We start from the raw sequence: 19,107 nt of genomic DNA, 5'->3' as shown, positions 1-19,107 counted from the left end.
GCTGCTCAAATTCCACTGCCTGAACAGTTCCTCAAAGTCCCTCAAATTCCACTGCGCTGAGGGTAGTGGAAGCCTCACAGCTACTTAGACTGGGGACAAGGTCATTTCTAACAAGGGAGAATTGCTCTTAATCAGCATTAGAAAATGGTTATGATAATAAACAAACTCGAAACAGCAAAAAATGAGAAACAATTTTCAGTATGCACATGCCACAATTTAGGTGAACACACACACACGATGCAGTACTCCTCAATGGTCAGTTCAACTTCTATAATTTGTGCTCTTCACGGTGAAAATCAAAGATCTATTAAGCACCTATTGCTGCTCAATTTGAGCTAAACAATTTAGCATTTTAATAAGCAAACATCCAACACAATCTGGTTAACCCAGGACTAAAACAAGAGGTGGAGGACCTGGGTTCTACTCCTGGCTCTGCTACTTGTCTGTTGTGTAATCTTGGGCAAATCACTTAAGTTCTCTGTGCCTCAGTTACCTCTTCTGTAAAATGGGGATTAAAGCTGTGAGTTCCACATGGGACACAGACTGAGACCAACCTGATTAGCTTGTATTTATCCCAGATCTTAGCATAGTGCCTGGAGCATAGTAATCACTGAATACCATAACAAAATTCTGAAATAGCCTTCTAAGAAGAAATGTAGTTTTTAAATGAAATAATCTGCCAGTGGTTTTCTTTTTAGTAGGGTTCAGTGATAGTGGGCAGAGGCAGTGAGCGGTCCAAGATGAGAGGGAAAGAAAAAGGCAAGAGTCCAAGCTTCCCAGAATTCGGCTCTGAGAAGAGCTGAAAGACTAGCCCAGCTGTGAGTCGGGAGATACAGGTAAAGAGAAAGAACGAGAGATGAGAAATATGCATAGACACGCATGGGCCCCCACACATACAAAATCCCACACAAATGTGCTTTCACCCAGGTGGTCTTCTCCTTGGCCTGCTGTTTGTAGGATAAGAGACAGAGTTGAGTCCTTTTCTACTGTCAACTTCTGCCTCCTGCCTGGTTTCCTGCTCTTTCCTGGAGAGAGCTGCTCCTGCTGCTGCTGTTGCTGATGATAATGCTACTGCTGCTACTGAGAGCTAACGCTGGCACCTAGTAAAAAGCTGGTTCCCAACACCCCATGAACTCAGGAATGCAGCTCCCTACAGCACTGGCACCTCCAGCCCAAAGCAATGAGCAGGAATCTTGATCCCAAACCTTTCTCTGAGGAAGGTGGGGTGCCAGGCCAGAGAGGATAGTGGTGACTGTAAGCTTGCCCTCTAGATTGTAAGCCCATTGTGGGCAGGGAACCTGTCTTCCAACTCTGTTGGACTGAACTCCCCCAAGAGCTTACTACAGCGCTCTGCACAAAGTAAATGTTCAATAAATACAGTTGTTTGATTGAAATAAAGGGTGAAAGATGTTGCAGCCCTGGAGGTAGGAGAAAATCGCTGCATCTCAGGCTGGGCCAAGCTGCCGGAGGGGGTCTGGAGGTGGGCCAGGGGAGGCTCTGAGAAGCCTAAGGGTGGGGGGGTGAAAGGGGTCTGATCTTCCTGTTAGAGCCAAGAGTGGGGAAGGTGGGGCAGTTTTTTTTTTTTAATTGGCATTTGTTAAGTGTTTACTATGTGCCCAGGACTGTACTAAGTGCTGGGGTAGATACAAGGTAATTAGGTTGGACACAGTCCATGTCCCACATGGGGCTCACAGTCTTAGTCCCCATTTTACAGATGAGATAACAGGCACAAAAGTGAGGTGATTTGCCCAGAGTCACACAGCAGACATGTTACCTGGCTTCTCGGGCTCCAGCAATTCCCCAGAAGAGGGGACAGTCTGGGGCCTGGCTCCCCCAACCCCTTTGAGCAGGAAGTGGGGCTTAGTACAGTGCTCTGCACACAGTAAGCGCTCAATAAATACGATTGATTGATTGATCCTAGAACCCACGGCATCTACCTCTCTGAACTCTGGCTCCATCATCATCATCATCATCAATCGTATTTATTGAGTGCTTACAGTGTGCAGAGCACTGTACTAAGCGCTTGGGAAGTACAAATTGGCAACATATAGAGAAAGTCCCTACCCAACAGTGGGCTCACAGTCTAAAAGGACTCCAGAACCCCAGAGGCTTCTGGGTTAGACTGCGGGGGGGCCCCATAGCATTAAAACTTTGTTAGGTTTAGTACTATGCCTTGGGCTGCATTTCTAAGGCATGTAGTAATCGGAGGGGGTTAAAATAGCTCAGGGCATGTGAACACCAACCTCAGCCTCCCAGCTACAGCAAGGAGCTTGAGCCAGAAGAGGGAATCCTTGGGCCCCGTTGGCTGTCCTGTTTGGTCTTGCACTGCCCGATTCGCATGCCCTGACTCATGCCCCTGTCCAAAACATTCTTTTAATCTCTTTTTTTCAAAAAATGGTAATTGTTAAGCCTTTCTGTGTGCCAGATACTGCGCCAAGCGCTGGGATAGATACCGCCTAATCAGTTTGGCCACAGTCTCTGTCCCACCTGGAGCTCACGGTTTTATTCCCCATTTTATAGGTGAGGTAACTGAGGCACAGAGAAGTGACTTGACCGAAGTCACACAGTAGACAAGTGGGAGAGCCAGGACTAGAACCCAGGTCCTTCTGGCTCCCAGGCCTTTGCTCTATCCATTAGGGCAAGCTGCCTTACCATGTTTTAAGGGAAAAGGTCTCGTCTATAATGATTCTCAGGAGGCTCAGTCGGTCAGTTGTATTTACTGAGCGCTTACTGTGCGCAGGGCAGTGTACTAAGTGAGGGTGAAAATTTGTAGACGACAAGCAAAGAGCCACGGGGTGGGTCCGTGCCCCACACGCTGATTGAGACGAGCCTACCTTCCGGTGTCGGCTTTCAGCGGCTGCCAGTTGGGACAGCATGCGCTCCTGCATGTTCTTGCACTGCTTCATCACTACTTTAAGAACAGACAGGGGGTTGGTGCTGACAGGCTGCTTGTCACCATGATTCTCCTCTTTTAACGTTTCAAAGTCTCTCTGTAGAGCCATTAAGGGGTCACTGATGTTGTATTTTCCATAGCGTTCTTCAATGAAAGTGTCTCTGTGTTGGGCCTGAGGAAAAAAGACAAACAGGAAAGTGGTGAAATGGAGGAAGAAGGGGGTGTCACCAGGTCAAAGTAACAATAAAACTGTTTTCTAAAGCCAAAGGAAAAGTCAACAGCTGCTCAAGATGGGGGCTTCACACACAGCCCACTGTCAGACAAGAGCGTTGAGAAAAGAACTGCTAATATCCTGTATATGAGAATTGCTTCTGTGAAATAAGAAAACACAAGATAATACAATTAATTCCAAGGCTTTAAAGTGGAATTTTGTGTGTGTGTGTGTGTGTGTGTGTGTGTGTGTGTGTGTGCGTGTGTTCGGATGTACATAATAGTATTTATTAACAACTTACTTTGTGCAGAGCAGTCTACTAATCATTTGGAGAGAGTGTTTAGGATTCAAAAGCGTATTATCGAAGGTGAATGGGATAACTGTTTTGTCCTTTTTCAAATTTTCCTACTGATTTCATCAGGAACTATAAGCTTCTTCCCTTTTGTCTCTCCGCCTCCTCTACAGCAGGAAACATTTGTAACAAGAGCAAATCCAACTCTAACGCCTGTGCCAGTGGTAACAGCCCAAAATTCCAGAAAATAAAAACAATGTCGGGTTTGAGTTCGTCTTTTTTTTTTTTTTAACCAGGGCACAGTTTGTGAACATATAAAACTGCCCTGTGTTTCAACTAGTCACTCGTGCACCCAAATAAGGTAATTTACAAGTGCTAATGAATGAGAAGATGGAAGTCATGACAACAGGTTTGGCTTAGGTCCAAGCTGAACTCTCAAGGTCGAATTAGTTCACCAGCCACAACTTGTGACGATGCTGAATCCAGGGTCTGAGGCCGAGGAGTGGAAGTCAGGCCTCCTGGGTTCTATTTGTGGCTCTTTGGCCTCCTTGCTTTTTGGCCATATGGCCAGGACTGTACAACATTTAATCAACTGGCCCTCCAACCCCTGGAAGGGATCTGCAGGCTAGTAGCCCCTGAACTAGCTAAAGCAAACATGGTGGTTTTAATAATAATGGGGGTATTAGACTGTGAGCTTGTTGTGGGCAGGGACTGTCTCTCTTTATTGCTGTACTGTACTTTCCAAGTGCTTAGTACAGTGCTACGCACACAGTAAGCGCTCAAAAAATACAACTGAATGAAAGAATGAATGAATGTGTATTAAGCGCTGGGGTAATAATAATAATGATAGCATTTGTTACAAGACAATCAGGTCGGATGGACACGGTCCCTATCCCACATGGGAAAATTGTTTGGAAATTTCTTTGCCTTTTCAAATCTGAGGTTACATGGAAAGTGGTTGTCTCAAATGGCTAAAAATCAATCAACTGTATTTACTGAATGCTTACTGGGTACAGAGCATAGGAAGAGTACAATACAACAGCATTAGTCAATACATTCCCTGCCCACAAAAGAGCTTACAGTCCAGAGGGGAGCTTATTACAAGGAACTCCTCAGTTCTTTCCTTACTTGGGAATGGAGCCATTACTCATACTCAGGGCAGCTCCAATCTCTGGATTACAAGCTCCTGGAGGTCAGAGAACACCTCTACCAACTCTGTTGTACTGTCCCAAGTGCTTAGCACAGTGCTCTGTGCACATTAACCACTGAATTAATACCACTGATTGATACAGTCAGTTGTAAACCAGTTAATTAACAATCCAAGATTAAAGCAACTTGCAGCTGGGCTCACTTGAAAGCTCCCACACATTAAAATATACTCAAGGAGCGAGACTGAGCATGTGCATGCATGCCCGCAGACACACATATCTTTTATGAAGAGGAAATCTCAATGACGGTCACATTTTCTGATTCACAACCACCACTTCCAAACACGGTGTGTGAGTGATGCAGATGGAATCACTACTCTAGAAATGGTTGATTGGAGCAGAAAGGAAGTGAAAAACGAGCATCCACAAATTTTCCCAAAGTGTCACGAATCTTTTCCTTCTGAATTCCACAGAAAAAATGTGCTTCCTGGAAGGTGAGCTGGAATGACAGTTATATTCTAGTTGGGAAAGATTTGGATGATCTTGGTGGGAAACTGGGTGTGCTACGGAAAGGGCGTGTCACTTTTGCGGGGTGAGATATGAATACTGAATATTGCAGCTTCTTTAAATCTGTTTTGGAAATTTCTTGTTTAATTTAAAAAGCAGCCCTTAGTTACTGATACCTGAGTTACTTTGGGGGACCTAGGGATGGAGAACAACTGTTAGGGTTCTCTGCTTTGTCTTCAAGGCATTTGTGCAGTGATTATTCAGGAAGGGAAAAATAGAAGATTTCACATGTGAAGGGAAAAAGGTCCGTGGAAAAAGGGCTTAAAGGGTGGAGCTGTCCCTCCAAGGCCATGACAAGGAAAGGAGAAGTCGAAAAAGCAGTAAATGTGGTAAAGTGCCATCCATCATCATCTTCTCAGGTAAAAGCTTAAGACACTGTTCCATCACTGGAATGCGCAGTTTCCAACCCTGAGCTGTAATGTATTAATGACACTTCAAATGGTTTACAAGAAGAATATGTTCTAAAATGTTCTCAGATTTCCTGGCTGGTTTTGAAAGGATGTTAACTAATTTCTTGCTATGTTACTCATTTCACTTCAGTGATAACCTATAATTCAGCTGAAAAGAAAAAATGCAATTTGTCAGAAAACACAATGGTCCTTAATTTCAGACAATAGAAGAATAAGCAGCCAGTTAAACAGTTGCAGTGAGAGAGGGAATTACTGAGACAGGCATAACACCCTAATTGTCTATTACTCATTTCTTTTACTGCCACAGACAGAAACATTCTATTGCGGGGTTCACACAAAAAAAGTTTTACACTCCACCCACTACATGACGTAACATGAATGGGATCTAGCACTCCTGTTTTGGTATTCCTACTGCCAACTGCCAAGGGAAATGTGACGCACAATAGGCTACTAAAATACATTGTTCAATAATTTACACAGTACACATTTCCGTCTTAAATCAGAAAAACCTTCACCATTATGCCTAGAGTTATCTTTCATATTTAAAGCTGCACTGCTGAGTGGGGTTTCACCATTAGAAAAATTGGTTCAGCCCACACTGTACACAATGGTAGTAGGGCACATTTTTCCCCAATTAGGTGCATTCGTACAATAAGTCCGCTCAGACACCAGGACTGTTGTCAGAAGGCCTCATGAGCAAACAAAAGCCCAATAATGGGCTGCCTTCTTTAGGAAGACTTTAATTTATGGAGTCTTGTAGATTCTAAGCTCGTCGTGGGCAGAGAGCATGTCTGTTGTGCTCTTCCAAGCACTTGGTACAGAGCTCTGTACACAGTAAGCACTCAATAAACACCACTGATTGATTGATTATGGATGGAAGGGGAGGGCAGAAGGGGGTGGAGGAAAAGTGAATCATGTGTTTGACTGGTTTTCCCAGGACTGGTAGGGGGCACTGAGTCATCCAGACTCTTCAACAAATGTGCACCAGAGCTGGTAGCCAAAGAAGCATATCTAATACTGTGACTTCTGGGGAATAAAATCATCCAGACAAGCTGGGTCATACAACTTCTTCCCTTGCCCTATTTTCTGGAACTGGCGATAACTAACTGATCTTTTGCTTGGCTTTGCCTCTTATGAGACAAGCAGTTCTAGTTCTACATCAAGTACAAGAATATGACATTAAAGAGATTTATTTGGGCTCTCTATAAGACCTTAGCAACCCTGTGCTACGAAACCAGAAAATGCAATGGAATCTCCACATTACCTCATGATTGCATCTGGTATAATACAACGTTCCTACTTAGGTGATACATGTTAAACACAGTAGCTGGTTTCAGATACAACTCAGAGCTCTTAATCCATAAATAATTCCCTGTCTGCTATCCATGACAAACCATAAACAGCTGTGTGAGGAGAGGAAAGCAAGCCAACCACTCTGAAAATTAACAATGTTAAATGACTATTCTTTGTTTCAGAAAGCCCTTTCACTTAAAAAGAGAGGAAAGACTGGATTTTAATTAAGTGACAAAGTACTGCGACCACACCATATAAATATTAGACGTTACTTCAATTTTCTGAGTTAAAAACTGTAACCCGGTGTGCGAAGTACAAAAGAAGTATGATTTTCATAACTTAAAAAGCTATTCCTAAGAAATGACTAACAAAAGAGTTTCTCTGAAAGGCAAAAATCCATAAATGAATATATAAATTCACCACATCATTTGCAGAGACTGAATTCTTGAACAATGCCACAGACCATAAAAACCATGGGAGGGCAATGAAGACCTAATGGAAACACCGTGCTGCGTTCTGACTTCTGCGTTCTGGTTCCCAGCACTCCCCCCACGAAATCCCCATGACTGAGGTGGTATTTACTTCAGAGTCCCAAGAGGAGCCTAAATTTCACAGCAGGTGGACTGGTTTGGGTCGGTTCAAGCTTCACGGGAAAATTAGGCAAGACAGTCTGGCTTCAAGGTTCTGATGGACTGAAGGCAAGACACATAAGCCCACCAGCATTTACGTACTCATCCGTAATTTATTTTAAAGTCTGTCTCCCCACCTCCTCCCCCTAGGCTGTAAGTTTCTTGTGGGCAGGGAACATGTCTACCAACTCTGTTCCCAGCACTCCCAAGTGCTTAGTACAGTGCTCTACACAAAGTAAGCGCTTGGTAAATATGACCGATTGATTGACAAATTAAGGGCCTTTCCCCCTGGAGGCTGGGGTGTTGAAGGCACTGCCTTTTTCGCAGCCATCATGGTAGAATGAGCCTCTCTGGGACGGGGCCAGGATGGGAAATTTCAGGCACAGCTGGAAACACATCATCCAGCTGGGCTGGGAACTCCCACCCCTGGACTGTAAGGGCCCATTTTGGCACAGTTATCCAGCTGTCCACGGCACACCTGTGTTTGCCATTAGTCTAGCGGTAATGGGGCTGCCATTCCGGCCCTCCGATCTACACAGAAATGATGGGACTGAGTGGAGAGTGCAGCAGTGGAGGGGCAGAGGGATGGCTTCAGGGTCCCCATCTCTTCTTCCCTCTCCACTCACCCTCCCCGCTTTCTCTTTCCCCTCCACTCCCTGCTTGCTCTTCCTTCTCCTACTTTTACTTCCTTCTATCTTCTTCTCTGCCCCTCCCTTATTGGTTCCACACCCTTTCACAGCCTCACCCTCATCCCACCTAAGGTGATCAGTTATTTGGTTAAATTATCCTGACATGTCAAAAACAATATTACCGGCCATTAGCTGGCTGGAGATTTTTATGGCCCACTGATCCTTCAAAATGGCTCATCATCAATCAATCGTATTTATTGAGCGCTTACTATGTGCAGAGCACTGTACTAAGTGCTTGGAAAGTACAAACTGGCAACATATAGAGACAGTCCCTACCCAACAGTGGGCTCACAGTCTAAAAGGGGGAGAAAGAGAACAAAACCAAACATACTAACAAAATAAAATAAATAGAATAGATATGTACAAGTAAACTAAATAAATAGAGTAATAAATATGTACAAACATATATACATATATACAGGTGCTGTGGGGAAGGGAAGGAGGTAAGATGGGGGGGATGGAGAGGGGGACGAGGGGGAGAGGAAGGAAGGGGCTCAGTCTGGGAAGGCCTCCTGGAGGAATTGAGCTCTCAGCAGGGCTCCCAGGCCAATGGGGTTCCTGTAGCAAATGTACAGGGCTCCAGGTCCCCGAGTGCACAGCAGTGCATGACTCCAGGTTGTCACAAACTTTCTTCTCATGAAAGGAGCGGTTAGCTTAAGGAGCCACAAACGATTCCTACTTCAGGGGTTCTGGGGAGCAGATGAAGGATGAGGATCAGGACCAGATGCAGATTTAATTTTGTCTGGCCTGACCACGACTCTTTGGCCGGGCTATCCCAGGACCTCTAGGCTGCTCGAAGTCCATGCAGGGTTCTGCTTTTTAATTTTCAATATTCACGGCACAGGCACCCACTTCATGCCAGTGATGGCTCCCAAGGACTCCACCCTGTGAGGTGGCACCATCAGTTTCCCCCTCTCCTCCCCTGGCCCACAGCTTTTTGGGCAGGAAGAGTATCTGTAGCTAGCTTGCCTCACCCCTTGGAACTGCAAGTGTGTTGGAGGCGATGCCCAGATGGCAGCAGAGAATGGTCTGGGCCCAGGGACCTGCAGGGTTTCCATTGTCAGGCTATGGGATGAGCTAGAGCAGCTCTCACCCTCTGCCCCAACACCCGTAAGGGCAATCACTAGACTGCCCCTCCCCTGGCAGTGGACTGCCCTCTTCCTTCTCCACTTCCCATTCAGTGCCCATCTGCCACTGGAGCTGATGGTGGCAGTGGGGGCCTAGGAGGGGATGAGGGTGCTGCTCACTGTGGCATTAGGGTCTTGATCACCCTTTGGGTGGGGCCTCGAGGACATGGATGGTGGCACTATGTGGGCTTTGCCGGGGTGTGCGACGATGGCAGCTTTTGGGCCATGTCCTGTGAGCGCTGATCCCAGGGTGAGAACATAGCCTGCTCTTTGGTCCTGCCGCCAGAACAGGAGGAGGAGGAGGAGGATAAGGATCAGATGGAGACATACTAGGCAGAGCAAATTTTAATCCATTAGCTACTCAGAGAACTAAACTGGGCACTTGGGAGAGTGATAATGATGACGGAGTCTCCATTCTGAAACAAAAAGCAGGATGTGGAAGGCTTCAGTACCTAGAAACTGCAGGAAGGAATTGATTACAATAGAAAAGACCCGTGTTCTATCACTTTCCTCATCTTTCCCATCCCTTTTCCTTTCTTCCACCCCCCAGGACAGCTCTCTATTCAGGACAGATCTCCTTGTCTGCCTAAATAGGAAACATCCTGAATACAGGCAGTCCTCAGATTTATGACTCAATTTGGTCCTGAAAATTGCTTTTAAGTCGGAAGGTTGAAAGTCAGAACCAATTTTCACATAGAATGTTACAGATGAGGGTTGTTGGTTTCTGAATTATGGCCAATGTATTTCAACAAAAGACGTGTACTCAATTACAGCTGAGTAATATAGCTGCATTTAATGTCTTATATCAATCAATCATATTGAGCAATTACTGTGTGCAGAACACTGTACTAGGCACCTGGGAGAGTACACCAATATAACAGACACACACCCTGCCCACAACGAGTTCACAGTCTAGAAGGGGAGACACAAATTAATAGAAATAAATAAAATTACAGATATGTCCATAGGTGCTGTGGGGCTGGGAGGGGGGATGAATAAAGGGAGCAAGTCAGTGAGATGAAAAAGGGAGTAGGAGGAGAGACTAGGAGGGCTGAGGGAGGGAAGACTTCTTGGAGATGTGCCTTCAATAAGACTTTGAAGGTGGGGAGAGTAATTGTCTGTCGGACATGGAGAGGGAAGGTGTTCCAGGCCGGGGGCAGGACATGGGTGGGAGGTTGGTGGCTAAATAGATGAGATCGAAGTAAAGTGAGAAGGTTAGCGTTAGAGGATCAAAGTGTGTGGGCTGAGTTGAAGTAGGAGAGTAGTGAGGGGGCAAGGTGATTTGAGTGTTTTAAAGTCGATGGTAAGGAGTTTCTGCTTGATGTGGAGGTGAATGGGCAGGCGCTCTTGGTTCTTGAGGAGTGGGCAAACATGGCCTAAACATTTTTGCAGGAAAATGATTCGGGCAGCAGAGTGAAATATGGACTGGAGTAGGGAGAGACAGGGTGATACAGTAATCAAGGTGGGATGGGGTAAATGCTTGGACTAATGTAGTAGCAGTTTGGATGGAGACGACAGGGCGGATTTTAGAGATGTTGTGGAATAGGTTTTGTTATTGTCTCTCCACAGTTCCCGAGGGTCCCCTCCCTTCCTACACCACCTGTGCCGGGAGAAGATAATGCCATAAAAGAGGACAGTGTTGTAAAGTCAAAATGGCAAATGGTATTTGAATGCTTCCTATGTGGAGAGCACTGAACCAAATGTTTGGGAAACTACAATCCAACAGAGTTAATAGAAGTGTTCCCTGGCCACAAGGAACTTACAGTCAATGGGAATGTAAATTTAGAAATGAGGGCCGAAAACATCTCAAGTGGAGGACTGCATATATGTTGAGGAAAATACACTGGCTGATCTGTTAACTGATGCCGTTGAATAAATAGTAACGCTCACATAATACTGTCGAAAATATGAGGCAGCTAGGCATAGACCTATACATCCTTTATTTTAGATATCTGAAAGGAAGCTGAACTGATAGTTACTAGGTATTTTACACTGTCAAAAGTTGTATTTTACAGGTTCTTGCCTATCTTTACATTATGGCTTTGGGGAATTTTGGGGGGTAAAATGACATTAAGAATTTTCCAATATTTTGGCTTTCTTTTAACGTTTATTTTTATATGTGTGGGGTATAAAAATAGGGTCAGATCTTATAAAAACCCTAACAATCCACACCCTAAGAGAAAACCCTGCTCCTGCTTGCAGCAAGGGAAGTCTGGAGTGAAAGTGAACTAGCAACCAAAGTGAACTAAGAATCAAAACAAAAGGAAGGAATCCAAGAGTAAGTTTACAGGTCCTTTGATCTGTCAAAGCCAGAGACCACAGGAGTTTCCACAAAGATTCAATTACATTTCTAGGCGAAAAAGAGAGAACCTGCACATTGTAAGTATTTAATAAACACTATGCACAGTAGTAATAGTATTTATTAAGAACAAAACACTGCATTAAGTGCTGAAAAAAGTATACAGGTGGGAATTAGACACTAAGCAGGAATTGTGATCGGTATTATTATTGCCCTATTCAACAATGCCGAAGACCAACTGAAATAAGGGTGAGAGTGCCAGAATTTGATAACACAAATGAAAGGGTAAGGGAAGCAGCGTAGCTCAGTGGAAAGAGCATGGGCTTTGGAGTCAGAGGGCATGGGTTCAAATTCCAGCTCTGCCACTTGTCAGCTGTGTGACTTTGGGCAAGTCACTCAACTTCTCTCGGCCTCAGTTCTCTCATCTGTAAAATGGGGATGAAGACTATGAGCCCCACTTGGGACAACCTGATCACCTTGTATCTACCTGGCGCTTAGAACAATGCTTGGCACATAGTAAGCGCTTAACAAATACCAACATCATTATTATTATTATTATTATTATTATCTGGAAAAGAAAACTTCACAGGGGTCAAGGTAGTTGAGGGTGATACCAAACTGTCCACTCATCACAAAAAACAGCAGCCCCAATACACAAACACATGTCCTATTGTTACTTAATCTTTAGTCAAACAATAGCTTGAATAGTTCAAAGCAAAGGGGAATACGATTTACTTGATCAGAGCTTTAAGAGTCTGTTACTTTACATACGTATAGAATGGGAAGGAAAAGGCCTACCCTGGAAATGGGCTGTGGCAGATAAATAGGAGTATCAGCAGTTCAATGAATCACAGGAAACTCCACAGGGATGATTGTTTGCACTGATAGGAAGATGAAAAAAAATCTAGAAAACCCAAACAATTGCCTCTGAAGTATTACACAACAGGGAACCAAGCCCACTGACTGACAACTGGGGGTCTTAGTAATTTGAAAGGCTAAAACTTTTTTATGCTATTTAAAAGATTTTGCATTTTTCATTGTTTATTGTTCCTAAAATTTAATCTCTAACTACACATTCCACCCTCCCCCTTCACCCTACTGGGTTTAAGTTCCATGAGGGCAGGAGAGCTTATCTTTTATACATTCCCTGTCATCTCCCGGCATTTGAAAAAGTACTTCCTGCAAACTCCGTGCTTTAGCAAATGATTGATTTTGATGATAAAAGTGATCCTCAAACATTTTTCCTCGGCTCCATTGTTAAATGGATTTCATATTCCTTCACTGCCGGGCAATAAAAAAAAAAAACATGGTTCTATTTCAGACTCTAAAAAACTTGACCATGGTGAATGCTTTGGGTTGGCATTTCCTGGAGGGTTTGCCTCGTCTTTTCCATAGTTTTTGTTGCAGTTAGATTTACGGGGCTCAGGGACGGAAGATGCTGCTAAAGATGAGGGCAAAGAGGCTGGGGTGGGGATCAGGGATTTGGCAGATGGCAGAAAAGGAAGGGTGGGGGTAGTGGCGGGGGGAGTGGGAATCTGAAGACCAAGAAAGTAAAGTATCATTGTGTTTGGATTAAGATTGAAGAGGGCCATTTTAATACATTAAAACGGTCCTTAGACCAAAAGTTTGGAAACCAATATTATAATTTGCTCTCATAAATCCACAAAAAGGGAGACAGAAGCAATAATTACTATATTACTATTATAAAACGGCAAGGACCTTTTACAAAGTTCTCCAGACTTCACAAATCAGCCTGACCCTCATTTCCATTTGTTAGGTACACTGAAGCAGGGCTCATCAATATGTCAATGAATATTGTTTGATTTTTGGAATGAAAACAATTACCTAATGAACAAAGCCTAGCTCTCTGACATAATACTGCAGATGTTGAAACAAATCCGAAGTAGCTATTTCCTGTCTAAAGTACATATTGTTCTTCTTTGCTGCTTTTTGTGGGATGAAAACAATATCCTCGATTTTAGGAAGACAGGCAAACTGTATGGTGCACATCACTTATTCAAGTGGATGGGTAGGGGTTGGACTGAAGCACTTGATTGATATGCTCCATGCAGCTTGCCCTTCCTCCCATTCAAATCCACCTGTCATCATCCCTCACCACCTTCAAATAATAACAATAATGATGGTACTTGTTAAGCATTCACTATGTGCCAAGCACTGTTCTTTGCACTGGGGTAGATACAAGTTTATCAGGTTGGACACAGTCCCTGTCCCACATGAGACTCACAGTCTGAGTCCCTATTTTACAGATGGGGGAACTGATGCACAGAGGAAGTGAAGTGACTTGCCCAAGGTCACACAGCAGACAAGTGGCGGAGCCAGGATTAGAACCTAGGTCTCTCTGACTCCAGGCCTGTGCTCTATCCATTAACCCACGCTGCTTCTTTCCTCAAGTCACCTCTCCTGGGAGGCTTTCCCTGACTAATTTCTACTTTCCTGGCTATGTCATCCCACCAATCAGTCCAGTACATGTGAATGTCGGTATATTTATTCCCTTATTTATTTTTACTTTTGTTGTTCAAATGAAGCTATGATTTTCTCCTTAGTCCAGTTTGTCTGTCCCCCTCTCCCCGCCCCCCCCCCCCACCCATTAGATTGTAAGGATCAGGTGTTCTATCTTTACTATATGCTTCCTAATACTAGTGCAATGAATAACCTTCCACATAAGAAGCGTCTCATAAATACTGGTGCTATACTTATTAGATATATGTATGCACATACGTACATAAACACACACTTACTCGAACCCAAACTATCTCACAATTTTCTATTTCTTTTCATTTACGTTATGATGCTTTCCCCAGTTTTTTAATTTAGAAAGTGGCTGGGTCTGGCCAGTCCAAATTCAATGGAGGAGTGGACAATCATCTGGTTGATGCATTTCGTGCAAGTGGCTCAATCAGATAATTCTTCCTGAAAAGCGGAAATTTTAGTTTAAGAATATCCGGTCACGCAGTCTGCAAGGAGCCATCAACTGGATTGCTCAATTTCTATTTTGTTTGAAATGCACACACTTAACTTGGAGGAAGTACTAAATTTTAACTGGTACATAGTTGCTAACTACCATGGAGATGACTTGCTCACAGAGATTCATACTTAAGAAGAAATGCAGAATCGGCGAAGAGCCCTGAACTGACACAGACTGAGGTTATATTGAATCTGCAGCACAAAAACCTCTACACACCAAGATTTTCAGAGCTTAATGTTTTTACTGAATTCTGCTACCTCGGCAACTCATAATGCTCACCCTAACAAGTAGAAACTCCTTATGATTGGCTTTAAGGCATTTTAAACCACTCAATCAGCTTTCTCCCTCCTACCCATCCACTCTTCTCCCACTACACCCCTACATACACACACTCTCTCTCTCTCTCTCTCTCTCATACTTAAGAGTTCCTCTTTCTGTCTCTCCTGCCTCTTGCTCACACTCCCCCTCCTGTCTGGAATATTCTCCCCCACCATATCCAACAGACCACTACTTGCCTCATCTTCAAAGTCCTTATGAAATCTCATCTCCTCCAAGAGGCTGTCCCTGATTTTCTCTTCTCCCCGACTATCTTCCAAGCACTCAATACCACGCTCTATGCACAGCAGGTGCTCAATAAATATTGCTGATTGATAAGACCATGACCTACCCCAGAAAACATGTTCGTGAGCAGTTTGGCTTACAGGTGATGTTAAGTATATTCAAAACGAAATGGCAAAGCAAAATTACCAAAGAAGTCATAGGAAGCACTCATTTCTCAGATTCCGAGGTATCAGCTCAAGTAGAGTTTTCTTTCATGTTTGAATATGTTATTTTTGGTGATGAGATTGTGTGTGTGTGCGTGCGTTCACGTGTATCCACCTATCTGATGGCTTTTAACCATCCACAGTGAAGATTTCTGATTTTTATGAATTCGGTTGGGATCTAAGGTCCATTTTAAATTTCCTCCGATAAGCAACCACTGTGCTATTAGGCTATGACTTTATTCCAGTGGATAAAATTAACTTTCTAGTGATCATTAGCAGAAAGCAGCTTTCTGAAGTGCAAAGACCATGAACTAGAGTTGGGGGGATTGCATGTAAATACTATAGGTGAACCTCAAATAGCACGTTTTTAAAAATAAAGACATTAAGCATAACATGGCTCCTGGAAACACTCACGATTTACTGAGGGTGTGGACCCTCAAGTTTGCCCCTCAAAATGGTTGCCACCTGGTCTGAAAACCCATCCTCAGAGTGGTTGCCTGCACCCTGAAGTCTTATGGGTGGGTTCCTTGAACAACGGCTTATTCCATTTATGCATTTTTGGTTTGTATTTACGACTTCCCTTCCTTTTCACTGCACGCATTCACTTTGTGTCATTCAGCCTCTCTAATATTATAAATTGTACAGTTTTTGAGGACAGGGATAGTGTGTGCTAGTCTTAGTGCATTATTATTAATATTATATATTATTAATATACTCCAGCGCTTAGAACTGTGCTTGATGCATAGTAAGTGCTGGAGTATATACAAGTTAAATAATAATTATGGTATTTGTTAAGGGCTTACTATGTGCCAAGCACAGACAGAACACAGTCCCTGTCCCACGTACGGCTCACAGCCTAACTAGGATCGAATCCCCATTTTACAGTTGAGGAAACTGAGGCACAGAGAAGTATAGTGACTTGTCCAAGGTAATACAGCAGACACGTGGTGGAGTCGGGATTAGGTCCTCAGACTCCCAGGCCCACGGTCTTTCCACTAGGCCATGCTGCTTTTCAGATTCAGAATGCTCCTAAATTCCTAGTACAGAGCTCTCTGTACAAAGCACATCTCCTCCAAGAGGTCAATCAATCAGTCAATCATATTTATTGACTGCTTCTGTGTGCAGAGCACTGTACTAAGCGCTTGGGAAGTACAAGCTGGCAACATATAGAGACAGTCCCTACCCAATAGTGGGCTCACAGTCTAGAAGGGGGAGACAGAGAACAAAACCAAACATATTAACAAAATAAAATAAATAGGGCTTAGGTCTTCCCTAAGCCCTCTTTTCCTTTTCTTCCGCTCCCTTTTGCGTTACCCTGACTTGCTCCCTTTATTCATTCCCCCCTACTCATCCCCGCCAAGCCCCACAGCACTTATGTACATGTCTGTAGTTTATACTAATGTCCATCTCCACCTCTGGACTGTAAGTTCATTGTGGACTGGAATGTGTGTTATACTGTACTCTCCCAAGTGCTTAGCACAGTGGTCTGCACACAGTAAGTGCTTAATAAATACAACTGACTCTCCACACACAGTAGGCACTAGGTGAACACTAATGAATGAATGCTGTTGGTTTGCTGCAGCTCCTCTGAAGGTTTAACACATGATCCAGATTAACCCTGGCCCCCTTCCAGCACGGACCTCTGAGGAGAAGCAGCGTGGTCTAGTGGATAGAGCACGAGCCCGGAAATCAGGAGGAGCTGGCTCCCCACCTCGTGTGCTGTGGGAAAATCACTAAATGAATCTGGGCTTCAATTACCTAATCTGTAAAATAGGGATTAAGGCCGTGCACCCCATGTGTGACAGGGACTGTGTCCACCCTGATTAGCCTGTATTTACCCCAACACTTAAATTAGTGAAATGCCATGAAAGAAAATATATGAGATAGGTTACTGGGAAACCACCAATATTGTAGACTTCTAGCCTGCCCCATGTCAAACTGTGTCTTCTGAATCACTGAGTCTAGGGGGCTGAGAGTGAGGTTCAAGTCCCTTTTTGCCCCTTTGTGAGACCCTAATCTAATTTTCCAATCAATCAATCGTATTTATTGAGCGCTTACTGTGTGCAGAGCACTGTACTAAGCGCTTGGGAAGTACAAGTTGGCAACATGTAGAGACAGTCCCTACCCAACAGTGGGCTCACAGTCTGAAAGGGGGAGACAGAGAACAAAACCAAATATACTAACAAAATAAAGTAAATAGAATAGATATGTACAAGTAAAATAAATAGAGTAATAAATATGTACAAACATATACATATATACAGGTGCTGTGGGGAAGGGAAGGAGGTAAGATGGGGGGGATGGAGAGGGGGACGAGGGGGAGAGTTTCCATTAACTCAATGACTCAGAGGACACAATTTCTTACAGCAACATTTTCCCAGAATTGACAATCATGCCTTGTGGGTTGTTAGCCTCTATTTTTGGTGATAAAAACCTAATATTCCATATAGGAAGTTACCCCTGCTTATGCGAGACCTAAGTTCAGGCTAGATCCACTAGACTGTCAGCACCCGGAGGACAGGGATCATGTCTACTAACTCTATTGTATTGTTTCCTCCCAAGTGCTTAGTATAGTGCCTTGCACACAGTAAGCACTCAATAAATACCACTGATTGTTTCAGTCACTATTAACTACCTAGAGTGTTTTTAAAAAACATAATTTTCTAAGTGGAAACTATTATATGGAAGTTCACAAGATTTTGAGTTGTCTGGGGGAGTTCAGGGAAAAGAGGGAGGGAGAGACACAGTCTGAGAAAGAGAATGAGAAAGGGAGAGTTTGGGTGGGGGATAGAAAAGCACAGAGAAACACACAAAAAGTGCTTCTCTGCCAGGGAAACCCTGGTGTTTTCCCTAGGGAATCGCCTAAGCTTTTCTATGTTGACTATTTCTCACAAATGCAATCCCTGTTTCCTTCTTCTAAATGCCCTCTTTCACTAAAAGTTTTCAGCAGCAATACAAGGCATTTCCTTCTGTTTTCCAAATTGTCTTTACACCTGGTTTAACTTTCAGGGTTTGGGAGAAATCTCTTTCTATTTATGGGGGTCCATGGGAAAGATCTCTGATTAAGCAAAAGACCACAAGATTAAACCACGAAAGGAAGACATAATACGGGGAAGTGGAAGAACTGGAATAAGTCATTTCCCCTTTTAAACTGCTGAGTTTCAAGCTGAACAAATGTACTGGAATCCCCCTCCAATCTAATCTGTACTGCTGCACTGCCTCATCTTCTGGAGAACTGGAAGTTCTTTAAATAGCAATCATGAAAGCTGGACTTCCATATTTTTTCAATAGCCATAGAAAAACAAGACAGACACATGTCTGCTAAATAAGGGATGTGCTCTTCTTCAGGCCCTTCACACTTGAAACCTGAGGACAGCATTTCCCAATGAGAATGCTGAAACTGCAACTAGTTGAAGGGGAAATAGGCACTAGATGACAAATAGCTTTATTTAGGAACTGGATGGCTTATACTACATTTACAGTAGACTGTAAATTTCTTGTGGGCTGGGAACATGCCTATCAACTCTTTTGCACTGTACTCTCCCAAGCGCTTAGTATAGAGCACACTCTGCACATAGTAAGCGCACAATAAATAGCATTGATTGATGGACTGATACTCTCCAAGCACTTAGCACACACACAAGATAAGGGCTCAATAAATACCACTGATGAATGGAACCCATTGCTTCTCTTCACAAAGAGAAGCAACATAATCAGTAGACGTTAAAACCTTAAGTCAGTCATAGGGAATAGCCGCAAATTTGCTAAACTTTTACTTAAATACTTGTGAGGAGGCTAG

General features: G+C 43.7%; 1 protein-coding gene across 5 annotated transcripts in view; it reads right to left on the bottom strand.

Annotated features, from left to right (window-relative positions):
• Positions 1 to 19,107, bottom strand: part of CTTNBP2NL (CTTNBP2 N-terminal like) — a 53,781-nt gene that overhangs the window by 7,716 nt on the left and 26,958 nt on the right. For all 5 annotated transcript variants that reach the window (XM_038748871.1, XM_038748874.1, XM_038748875.1 and 2 more), the window contains one exon: positions 2,835 to 3,065. In XM_038748871.1, the coding sequence (XP_038604799.1) occupies positions 2,835 to 3,065 (231 nt within the window). The remainder of the gene's footprint in view (positions 1 to 2,834; positions 3,066 to 19,107) is intronic.

The sequence above is a fragment of the Tachyglossus aculeatus genome, chromosome 7 (assembly GCF_015852505.1).
Source record: "Tachyglossus aculeatus isolate mTacAcu1 chromosome 7, mTacAcu1.pri, whole genome shotgun sequence".
Classification (NCBI taxonomy): domain Eukaryota; kingdom Metazoa; phylum Chordata; class Mammalia; order Monotremata; family Tachyglossidae; genus Tachyglossus; species Tachyglossus aculeatus.
Note: the sequence above shows the minus strand (reverse complement) of the source record. Positions and strands in the feature narration are given on the sequence as shown.